The sequence below is a fragment of the Otolemur garnettii genome, unplaced genomic scaffold (genome assembly GCF_000181295.1).
Source record: "Otolemur garnettii isolate 467f Iridium unplaced genomic scaffold, OtoGar3 scaffold00001, whole genome shotgun sequence".
Classification (NCBI taxonomy): Eukaryota; Metazoa; Chordata; class Mammalia; order Primates; family Galagidae; genus Otolemur; species Otolemur garnettii.
In genome coordinates this window covers 49,046,475-49,059,258 of record NW_003852396.1, presented here as the reverse complement: position 1 = coordinate 49,059,258, position 12,784 = coordinate 49,046,475, and the positions used below count along the sequence as shown (strand labels likewise).

Genomic DNA, 12,784 nt, shown 5'->3' with positions numbered 1-12,784 from the left:
GGTGCATCTTGGAAGCAGAGATGAGGCCCCCAACAGACACTGACTCTGCTGCAACCTTCATCTTGGGCTTGCAGCCTCAGAATCGTGAGAAATTTTTGCTGTTCATAAATTACTCAGTCTTTGGTATTTTATTATAGCAGCACAAATGCCACCACTGACCCACTACAATAAATATCAGAAAAAAAAAAAAAAGAAAAAGAACATCTGTCCGTATGTTAGGTCCACCTGTAAGCTGGCTTTCTCCTGGAGAACATGAGCCAAACACAGTGGACAAACATGCGGACAAGGAGAGCCACAGTGAGGAAGGTTCAAAGGCTAATTATGTTCCTAACCTGAAACGGGGTATCGCAAATAAATATTCTAGTAGTAAAAAGGGATAAACAGCGGAAATGAAACATGGCTTTGCTATTGGAAAATGTACTCGCAAAATGTAATATGCTGAAAGGGAGTCAACAAAGTCACTGATTAGAATTTATCAACATTTAATTTTACTAACTCCTGCCCTATACTATTCATTTCACCTAAATAATGACTAGAGTTCTGCCATCTAAATTTTTCCAACTTGGAGAATCTACTGAAGAAAATACAACATATGAAAGATCCGTACTCAAAAGGAAGAAAAAATAAAGAGAATAATTATCTTCATCTGTCTTTTAGGGCTTCTTGAACTTGTCCCTTGAAGTGCATCTAATGGCCAGAGAATGAATTAGAACTTTTAAGGAATTAAGGAGTGTCTTACTAAATGCTTAATTCTGTGAAGGTTCAAAAGGGATGTTTTATCTTAAAAATTTGTGAGACTTTCACATTCAATTCTATAAAAACATAAATAACACCTTTCCCCTCCCAAATCTTTATACCATATGTAATTTGTTATTTCTCAAAAACATGCTTTAGGGGTTCTCTAAATCCAGGCTGGGAATTGTACCAACAAGTTTTATTACACTTCAATGGAATTTCTATGCTTACTCAAGGCTTGTGAATCAAATATCTGGCCACAGATAATCTTATGTAGAAATACTTTATTTTATTATTTATTTATTTATGAATACTTCTTTTAGTCCCAGATAGAAATAAACGAGATTACCAACAACATATTTATAAACAGTTATACAATTTTAGAGTTTGAAATAAAAATTAATAAATAGTTCATGTTCTGTTAAGGCTCAGTTGATCCACGCTCCTGAGTAACTTACCATTTTCATTTTAATTACAATAATTTATAACTTATTGAACAAAATGATTTTTTAACAGAGCAATTCAAACAGGACTTTCAGGCACAACTGAAATGTAGTTTGGTGACGGGAATTATGGTAGGCCAAAAGACAAATCTAATCCCACACAATGCACTGAAACTCTTGGTAAAGACAACTTTCAGAAATTTGAAGGAAGAGATAAACACCTCGGGTATTATATTTCAAAAGCAAATATTTACCCGTAACACATCACTTTTAATGTAAACAACTTTCGATAAAGTACTAAATATTTTCATTTAGATTTTGTTTCAGATTTGGCTGATAAGCCAAACCACAAGCCGTATTTTCTAAGGAATACAGCTATCAAATCCTGAGACTCCATTTATAACAAAGAAGAGTATCAAATACGACTAAACAGTCCTCTGTCAATGTGAGTGTAGGTACATGCATGCATGCTCTTGCACATACAGATATACCTGTTCTGGTAAGGATTGGATAAAAAACTTAATTCTTAAATTTCAAGGACAAATTCAAGAACATTTGAGTAAACAGAAAATTTTAGGCCCATTCTGTAAAAAGCAAAGCTAGATAGAAAAATAATTTGAATGTATATTATGCGTGATCATAAAAATGAAGTTTTATACCTAATGTATAATTTTGCTTATGGTTCTGATAACAGAAAATAACACAGGTGCAAACAACACGAATCATCTCTGGCAACTGTATCACATATTATCAGCACTTGTGTATAAACTTATAAAGTCATGCTTAAAACAGATAGAACACACCAACAACCAATGAGAGTCAATCTGGCGGGCTGGGTCAGAATTAGGGATGTTGTTTTGAACAGTTTCATTAGTCAATAAGAAATAACAAGTCACAAAAAACAGCTCTCAAAACAAGAACTTCTATTGGTGGAGTAAAATATAAAAATGAGAACACATATACAAAAGCATAAATATTAATGTCTTCTAAGGATTAAACTGCTTATATATAACAGAAACAATTTTGACCAAGAGAAAATGAAAATGTACAGCGTGAAGACTATAGTTAGGCTATATACTGAGAATCTGCTAAGAGGGCGTTTTAGGTGCTCTTCCTACAGACACAAAAGTAACTACGTGAGATGACAGACATGCTTACTTCTTTGATACCAGTAATCATTTCCCTGTGTGTATCAAAATACCATCTAGTACACCTTACATATATACGATAAAAACAGCAATTCTCTTAAAATAAATAAAAACAAAAATGAAAAGGCAAAATTAAAGGAAAACCTAAATCTGGAAATTCATTAACCTAAAAGCAAGGGACAGTTTATTAAGTAACATGCTAACAGCAATGATTGCTTTCAAAAATAGATTCTTATCTAGAACAATCTTCCAAAATAAAGGCAAAATTTGTGAACAGCTGCAGACGAAAACCATTTAGGTTCAGCCATGGGATAGTCAGTGGACCAGAGGAGAGGAACACAGATGTGTACCTCTGCATTATATGATGTCTACATTGCTATACTGGATTACAAGTCCATTAAACATCTGTGCCAAATTCTGGAGGGTATATTCCGTTTTTGTCTTTCCTTGTTGAAAATGGTTATAAACAGAGATAAAAACATATCTTTAAAAATAGTTCATTCTAGATTTTATTCATCCTTACTACACTGTATATGTTAAAAAAAAACCATTAAACACAGAGGATTCTATGCAATATATTTTAAGTTTAAAAATACGGTTCATGAAAATGCAGGTAGATTTAAAATAGTTATTTACAACTTGTCCACTGTTAAGCCAGAGCCGAAAGTCTGAGAAGTGTTAGATAAATTTCAGAAAGCACATCTGCCCTTTGTTCAATTACGATAATACCATAAATTTGGTGTATGGCACAACTCTTAGGGCAGGACACAATTACAAGAGGGACTTTACCTAACAATTGCAATCAGTGTAACCTAATTCTGTGTACCCTCAATGAATCCCAAACAACAAAAATAAATAAATAAGAAAAAAAAAAATACCATAAATTATATTTTCAATCCACAAAGATGATTCAAAATATTTTAGCACGAATCTTCTTAAAGCCTTAAACACAAAACCTCATTAGAAAAATAAAGCCATCCAGAGTTTACTGTGACAGGATAACTGTCATAAACTACAGTGTCCAAAGCCCAACCTAGAGCATTCAATGCAATCACTACACGTCAACCCCACTTAATGACTACAAAGAAAGGCAGACCATAAGATAATGCACATGCTTAAGTTACTACACCTTTGTGGTGAGGAAGAAGGAAAAGTCTTAGTTAACACTTCCTGGACACAGTGATGTGTTTTCCTTGTTCAGAGCTCCTAAGCACCTTGGCTCCCAAACAACCAGATCTTCTCCAGAGACTCAGTATTGTCTGTATCACAATGGGTCCCGATAAAGGCAGAGTCATATCTGACCAACCCTCTGACGTGAAAGATGTCCTTTATTTTAGTCAGTTTTAAGTAGGAAAAGAGAAATCATGGGCTACTTAAAATAGAGGAAAATTAATGTAAAAAGGCGGTTATCTAAAGGATTAAAGATATGTAAGAAGTCACCAAGCGGAGAGTGAGACAACCAGACATCAGTCACACCAAAAGCAACTATACCCCGAGGCTACAGAGACAAAAGAAAGAGCAACCAGTAGGAGGATCACACAGTGGATGTGGAACTAGGCAGGCCTGGCCGGTAGGAACTGGAGCCACAAAAGAAACAGCTTTGCCAGCAATACACTAGTGATAAAATGAGATAAAAGAAATATTCTGGCCTCTCCCTTCCTAAAATCTCACACTGGTATTTCCCATTGGGTTCCCCAAACCTAGTAGAGGTCAGCCGTCAATGGAGCCTGAGAAAGGCAGCCTGCAGTGTTAGCCTCCCTCCGTATAGAAGAAAGCTGGAGAAGAGTACAAAACAGACCTAAGGGCAAACAAGCCCAAGAACAACACAACTTTTAATAAAGTTCGTATCATAAAGGCGATCTCAGAAATTTACCCAATCTAATTTCTCATTTACAGTTGGCTCTAAGACTTCAAGAAGCATATTAATACTTCTAGATCATCTTTCAGATTTTGAAATAAAACAAAAACATTAATAACTGAATGTATAATTCTGCTAGGCAGAGCAAGAACTACCCAACTAGTTATTATAACGAGATACATCATAATGTTCAATGAGGAGTTTGGTTGTCTGTCTTTTGGTTTGCCCATAAGATTTAACTGGGAGTAATTTAAAAGATGCATTTTCTTTCTTTCTTTCTTTCTTTCTTTTTTGAGATACAGTCTCATTATGTCACCCTTGGTAGAGTGCCATACTGTCACGTCATAGCTCACAGCAACCCTCAACTGTTGGGCTTAAGCGATTCTCTTGCCTCAGCCTTCCAGGAAGCTGGGACTATAGGCACCCACCACAATGCCAGCTATTTTTTGGCTGTAGCTGTCATTGTTGTTTGGCAGGCCTGGGCTGGATTTGAACCCGTCAGCTCCAGTATATGTGGCTGGTGCCCAGCCACTGCGCTACAGGTGCTAAGCCAAAGATGCATTTTCTAAGAAAAATAGTCTCTGTATAAACGAAGATGTCAGCCAACAGTTATGAGAAGCTACTTAAAATTGTTGCCAAGTAAATGGCTCAAATGTGCTTTCTCCAAAGCATCTTTTCAAAGTCTTTAAAGAGATGCTGAGTTTTTAGTACAGATGATTGAAATCATACCTACTGAATTCCTAAGAAAAATCAGAGTACTGATTCAAATTCTTTAGTATGAGAAGAATATTGATATTGTGATTACAGAATTGTTAAAAGCCAAACTTAGCATTAAAAAAATTCAATATACTGTTTCACATATCAAACAATGACTGCTATCTTGTTTGAATTGGAACTCACTGCACTATTACATTAAATCTAAATATTCCATGAACTTGCTAAAACTTTCATTTTGCTAAAATTGTTACTATGTTTATTCATCATTTATATCATTTATAGAAAACAATAAAATAAAACTCAATGTTTTTCAAAATTTCTTGATAAACCCATTTAATGACAATTTATTTATCAAATAGAACTTAAAAAAAACAAACTTCTTCCAAATGGTTAAAAAAATTTGCCTATTAGAAATATTATCTAGCTTATTTTCACCAAATTGATATATTAATAAATCAAACCAGTTGTCAAATATCATTAATTTTATTTTACATACATTTAAAAATATTCTGGCTGGACACAGAAGTGGCTCATGCCTGTAATCCTAGCACTCTGGAAGGCTGAGGCAGGTGGATTGCCTGAACTCAGGAGTTCCAGACCAGCTTGACCAAGAGCGAGACCTTGTCTCTACTAAAATTAAAAAAACTAGTTGGGCTGGAGATGGGCACCTGTAGTGCCACCTACTTGGGAGGCTGAGGCAAGAGGATCTCTCGAGCTCAAGAGTTTGAGGCTGTTGTGAGCCTATGACGACATAGGCACTCCACCCAGGGAAACAGAGTGAGACTCTGTCTCAAAAAAAGTGAATAAATGAAAATAAATATTCTGTCTTGACTCAAGATTTCAACAGCAAACTATAATGCAATGTAATATGCCATAACTGTATTATTATTATTATTATTATTTTGAGACCGAGTCTCACTGTGTTGCCCTCGGTGGAGTGCCTATGTCGTCATAGGCTCACAACAATCTCAAACTCTTGGTCTTAGGTGATTCTCTTGCCTCAGCCTCCCAAGTAACTGGGACTACAGGCACCCGCCACAACACCCCATAATCTTTTTGTTGCAGTTGTCGTTGCTGTTTAGATGGCCTAGGCTGGGTTTCAACCTGCCAGCCTGGGTGTACATGGCCGGCCCCCTACTAACTGAGCTATGGGTTCTGCTCTTTAACTGTATCATTTTAATAACAGCAATAAATTCTATTTTTATGTGATAAAAAACATGGATCACGTGGCTCAGAAGATAAGAAAAAGCCCTGAGTATAATAGTGATAATACCATGTTAACTCTGATGAAACAGTCCTAGTGAGTGCTTATTTGTCCTTGGAAGCCTTCAGACAAACACCTAGGTCTCTGCAAATTTAGAAAGCAGAATAATAATTCTTTGGGATATTAAAGGTAAAAAAGATAATTTATCTTTCTTTTAAAAATATTTTTTAAATTTATCTTTCTTAAAAGAGCATGAACAGCCAATTAGTAAGTGCCATTTCAGGACTGTAGCTGTTTTAATAGTAATAATGCCACCATTTTGCCATTTATCAAACAAAACACAGAAAAACTGCTACCTTATTCATTACTTTAATTTTTTTTTCATTTTAGCAATAAAAGTAGGTTTTTCGGGAAACACTCACCATCCACTCAGATATAATAACATCCACTTTTTCTACAGGGAGGCGAACTTCTTCAATCTTTCCTTTAATTAGTATAATAGTATCTTCAAGTTTATTTAGTCTGAAAGTCATCATAATGAATTAAATTAGTATGTGAATCAATAACATGTCACTGAAGTAACCATGTCTTTTATAAAAGGGGAGGGGCAGGGGAGGACAGACCAGACACACAGACGACAAAGGTATGGTGTAAAGGGAAGGACTCTGTCACAGGGTGAGAGAATCTGAAGCCACCAGCCCTTACTGTGAACACTGCTCCACTAGCACTTGCCAGCCATGTGATCTTCACCAAATTTTTTAATAATTTTACGGAGCCTATGTGCTCATGATATAATACCTGCCCTATTCACTTCACAGGCTACTGTAAGGATCACATATTTGTGAATGTTATATATACATCTCAAGCAACAGATAATGGTAATGACATTATCATCAATAACAAACTATTATATGTTATATTATATAGACCTGAAATCTCACCCCAATAAAAAACTATTTAACCTTGACCCAAGGCATTCATTAGGTATTTTTATATCGTTATACCTGTAGTTTCATATAGTTATATGTATATAATCATAAGATTGGCACATATTTTGAACTTCTGCAATTGGAACAACAGCATTAAAGAGAGAATTTCAGAAAAGTGAAAGCAAACTGCTAATTAAGCTGTATCTAATTAGATTAATAAATTCTCAGTCCTCAGAGAATGTACCTTTTAATTAATAACACAGGATTTTTTTTTTTCTGCATTAAGGTAGAAATCCCCTCCCCCAACTTCATCAAAGGATTACTTATATACAATTAAGTGTATCTTTTTAAAGGTAAACTTTGTTGCATTTTTAAAAACATAGATACTTAGGTGACTACCACCATTGAATACATATAGAAAATTTCCATCTCCCCCAAAAGATTAGTCAGTGCCCATTCCCAGAAAATCTTCACATCCATAGACAACTATTGATTTTCTTTCTTTCATTACAGAGTAGATTTGTATTTGATAGTTTCATACTAACAGAATCATATTAAATGCAACCTTTTGTGCCTGGTATCATTCAACAAACATGATACTTTTTAGATTTGTGTACTTTTGGTGTATATCTATGGTTCACTCCTTGTTATTGCTAAGTAGTATTTCACTATATGATAAATCACAATTTGGTTTATCTACTCACCTGTGGATGGGATTCTAGATTGTTTCTAGCTTTGAGCTATAATGAATGAAGATACTATGAAACACCTGTGTATGAGCAGAACTGCTCAAATCAAAAGGTAGTGTATAGCTACTTTTTAAAAAAAGAAACTGCAAATTTGCTTTACAAAGTCTGGTGTCCTCCAACTATGGCCCGCGGACCACATGCAGCCCGCCTAGGACATTTATCAGGCCCACTGGGTGTTTTTGCTGCCGTTGCCTGTCTTGCTTAGCAGCTGACTCATCCCGGGGACTGCAATCTGGCCCTCCAACGGTCTGAGGGACAGTGAACTGGCCCCCTGTTTAAAAAGTTTGAGGACCCCTGACAAAGTGAATATACAATTTTACATTTCTGCCAGGAATGTATATGCTTTCCTATTGCTTCACATCCTTCTAATACTTAGTGTTATTTAAAAATTTTAATTATGTAACAAGACTTTATTGTGGTTCATAAATCGCATTTTCCTAGAATGATGAAGCATTTTTTATGAGCTTATTTGCCATATTCCTATATCTTCTTTTGTTCAAATCAGCTTAGAGTATTATTATTTAAGTGAAAGGGCTGTGTACTTACCCTGAATAAAAGCCCTATCAGACTTATGTACAGTAAATGTTTTACCACATTGTGGGTTGGTTTTTCCTGTTTTTTAATGGTGTGTTTTAAAGAACTAAAGCTTTTTGTTTTCTTAAAGACCAATTCATCACTTTTAATCTTTTATAGTTCATGCCTTTGGTGCCATATCTAAGAAATCTTTGCCTACAGCAAATATTTTCACCTATCTTTTCTTCTAAAATACAAGTTCTAACAAATAAGTTCATGAACTCGTCCTAGAAAAAGTGCTACGTACCTCACTGTTGAAACAGTCACCTCTGAAGTATTCCCTTCGGGAAGCTACGCACCACTGCCAGCACACAGTCTATATACTTCAAAGCCCTTTTTCTAGGATGAGCTCACAAACTTAATTGCCAGGACTGGTACCATGCCAGTTCTGAAGGCTAGTCTAGAAAAGAGCTCCAAAATAGCTTTGAAGAGCAAACTAGGCACTGGCGTCAGTGCACACTTCCTAAGGAGAGTACTTTGAAGGTGACCGTAGTGAAGGTCAACAATGAGGTGTGTAGCACTTTTTCTAGAATTAGTTCAAGATCTTGGTTGTCCAACTTTGTATTTTTAGTTTCCATTTTCAGTTAATTATGTGTGGGTTTATTTCTGGATTTCCAATTCTACCCCGAGATTCAGATGTGTATTTTTATGCCAATATACTTTCTTAATCACTACAGTTTTTAATTCCAGTTTTAAGTCATAAGACTGGTAGTATACATCTTTCAAATTCATTCTCCCTTTTGAAAATCCAGTTGGCTGTTCTAGGTTATTTGTATTCCCACATCCATTTTTGCACTTTTCAGTGCTCCTGTCGTATACAGGATAGGGATAATTTGTAAAATTTATCCTTAATGGCTTTGTGTGTGTTATATATTTTAAAATTCATAATTGTACATATTTATGGGGTACAATATGATGTTTCAATGCATGTATCTAGTGATACTTTTTTTAGTGATACTTTGTTTTGAAGTTTCAATTTCTAGTTATTTTTGGCTACTTATAGAAATATAATTGATTTTCATATTTTGACGTTGAAGCCAATGACTGTGATCAAGGTTTTAGTTTTAGCTGTTTTAATGGCTATCTTCTAGATTCCTTAGGACTTTACATGTACATGATGACATCATCTATGAGGTATGAGTCTTTAAATCTGTTTATCTTTTATTTCCTTTCTCTGGTTTGTTGAACTTGTTAGATCTTCTAGTACAATATTAAATAGAAGTGGTGAGATTAAACATCCTGGTTTATTCCTAATTTTAAGGGGAGAAAAGCATTCATCACTTATTAAACATGACACTACCTATAGGTTTTTTTTAAAATAGGTATTCTTTATCAGGAGAGAAAGTTTCCTTCTTTCCTCCTGAGAGTTTATGAATGAGTTTTCAATTTTAGCAAAAAGTTGATTGTGGGGATCACGCCTATGATTTAATCTATTAGGGTACATGTGAATTTGCCTGAAGGTCGAATATAAATGTCTTAACACAACAATTATGAGAAAGATATGATGGCTATGTTAGCCAGTTGGATGAGAGGTTTTCAAACTGTATAAGGAAACAACACACTGTATCCTATGAGAGAATTAATGTACACCATTATGATCTAATAAAAAAACAAAAACAAAAACGGGAAAAAAAAGTTGATTAAAGGTTTTCTTTTTTATTGTGTCTGTATGAATCATATATATATATATATATATATACATATATATATATTTTTTTGAGATAGAGTCTCATTATGTCACCCTTAGTAGAGTACCGTGGCATCATAGCTCACAGCAACCTCAAACTCTTGGGCTGACACGATTCTCTTGCCTCAGCCTCCCAAGTAGCTGGGACTACAGGTGCCCGCCACAACACCTGGCTATATTTTTCGGTACAGGTGTCATTGTTGTTTAGCTGGTCCAGGCCAGGTTTGAACCCGCCATCCTCAGTGTATGTGGCTGGCGCCGTTACAACTGTGCTACGGTTGTTGAGCCAATCATACTGATTTTTTTAACGTTAAGCCTATCTGGCCTTCCTAAAATACACCCCCCATTAGTAACAGTTTATTATCTCTTTTATATACGGTTGGATTCAAGTTGCCCATGTTTTCTTAATGTTTCCAGCCATGTTCATGAGGCACATTGGTTTATAGTCTACTTTTCCTAGAATATCTTTATTTGGTTTTAGTATCATTGGTCTTACCAAATATGTTAGAAAGGGTTCTGTTCTATTTAATATTTTCTGTAAAGGAATATGATTTCTTCATTAAATGTTGGAAAAAGTTTATTATGTAAGCCCACAGCTTAATTTGTGGGAAGGTTTATATATAACAAATCATTATCTTCACTAGATCTAAGTATTCAGATTTTCTAGTTCTTCCTGAATCACTTTTGGTAACTTTTGCTTTTCAGGGCATTTTTCCATTTCAACTAAATTGTCATATTAAACAAATGTGTTCATAATATTTCCTTATTATCCTTTGTGTCTGTATGGTCTGTAGTGATGTCCCCTTTCACTTCTAATACTGATTACACCTATTTTCTTCTTAGTAAGTCTATTTAGAGGTCTATCAATTTTATTATTTTTTACAAGAATCAACTGTTTTCATTAATTTTCTGTATTGTTTTTGTTTTGTATTTCATTGATTTCTACTATTACCTTTATTTATGTTTTTCTACTTAGTTGGATATACTTTGCTTTCCCTTCTTTAGCATCTTAAGATGAAAGCTTAGATCACAGATTTTAAATCTTTGTTATTTTCAAATGGAATCATTTACAACTTTTTATTTCCTTCTAACTACAGTTTCACTACATGGCACAATTTTGATACTGTAGATCTGTTTAAATTCGGTTCAAAATATTTTCTAAGTCTGTTTCACTTGTGATTTTTTCTTTGACCCACTGGCTGTTTAGAAGTGTTCTGTGTAACTGCCAATTGTTAGAGATATACTAGGTATCTTTGTGTTATTGATTTATAACCTAATTTCGGGGTGGCCCTAAAGCTTAGTATATAAGATTAAATCCTTATAAAATTATTGAGACATCTTTTATTGTCCTGTATATCATCTATCTTAAGGAATGTTCTATATGTACTTAAAAATAACATGATCCTGATGTCTTTGGGTGGAGCATCATATAAGTATCAAATTGGTCAAGCTGATAGTGTGTTTACATCTTCTATCCTCTTATTCATTTTATATCTACTTGTTATGTCACTTATTGAGGAAGGTGTATTAATATGTCCTACCAGGATTATAAATTTATTTAGTCCCCCTTTCCAACAGTTTTTGCTTGATATATTTTGTAAGTTTTAACAAACATAGGTTTGGCATTATATATTCTTGGTTATTTGACACCTTTATAATTATGAAATATTCTTTATTCCTAATAGTTTTTATAGTTTCCTTTGTAGGATATCAATAGAGTCCCTCTAGCTGTTTAAATAATCCATGTTTTCATGATATATTTTTCCCCATTCTTTTACTTTTAATCTATGGTATTTTTGTAAGTAAACTGGATTTCTTGAATATAGAAAATTGCTAAGTCTTACTTTTTATCCAGCCTGAAAATCCTGTCTTTTAATTGGGTACTTACATCACGAATTGAAAAATCATGGCCCACCAACCTATAATTCAGTTTTTGTACCTTCATAAGCTAAAGAGTTAAAAAAGAAGAAGAAAAAGCAGTAGCAATAGCAGTGACAGAGACCATGGTTGACCCTCAAAGCTTAAATATCTAGTATCTGACCATTTACAGAAAAAGTCTGCCAACCCTTGCTTTGGACCACTGCAGAAGCACAGCTAAGAGAAAAAAGTAATGCAGTGAGAAGATCTAATACAGAATTAAATGGAGTCCCAGATAGAGAAAAGAAATAAAAGGGATAGAGCAAATATTGAAAGAGACAAAGGAAGATAATTTTCTGGAACTGATAAAAAGCTTTAAAGCACATACAGAAGTAATCCAATGAATCTCAAAACTGAATTTAAAAAAAACTATACATTACAGTAAAACTTCAGAAAGTCAAAGACATATAATCTTTAAGACAAACAGACTACCTTCAATGGAGTAACAGCTGTTCTAACAGGTGACTTCTCAAAAGCAACAATTAAAGGCTTAAGACAGTAGAATGACATTACAATGAACCAGAATGGGGGTGGGCAACTTTTTCTTAAATTACCAAATTATAAATATCTTAGACTTGCAGGACACATGGTCTCTGCGGCAACCACCCAACTTTTATTGTATGAAAGCAGCAATAGACAAAATGTGAACAAAAATACATTGTGTCCCAACTTTTATTTACAAAAACAGGTGTCTAGGCTTGGCGCCAGCTAAGGCGCCAGCCACATACACCTAAGGTGGCGGGTTCAAATCCCCAGCCCGGACCCGCCAAACAACAATGACGGCTGCAACCAAAAAATAGCCCGGCGTTGTGGCGGGCGCCTGT

The 12,784-nt window shown here is 34.7% G+C and overlaps 1 protein-coding gene across 2 annotated transcripts in view; it reads right to left on the bottom strand.

Moving 5' to 3' along the window:
• Nucleotides 1-12,784, bottom strand: part of PRMT3 (protein arginine methyltransferase 3) — a 115,919-nt gene that overhangs the window by 61,037 nt on the left and 42,098 nt on the right. For both annotated transcript variants that reach the window (XM_003781176.3, XM_023519449.1), the window contains exon 10: nt 6,528-6,627. In XM_003781176.3, the coding sequence (XP_003781224.1) occupies nt 6,528-6,627 (100 nt within the window). The remainder of the gene's footprint in view (nt 1-6,527; nt 6,628-12,784) is intronic.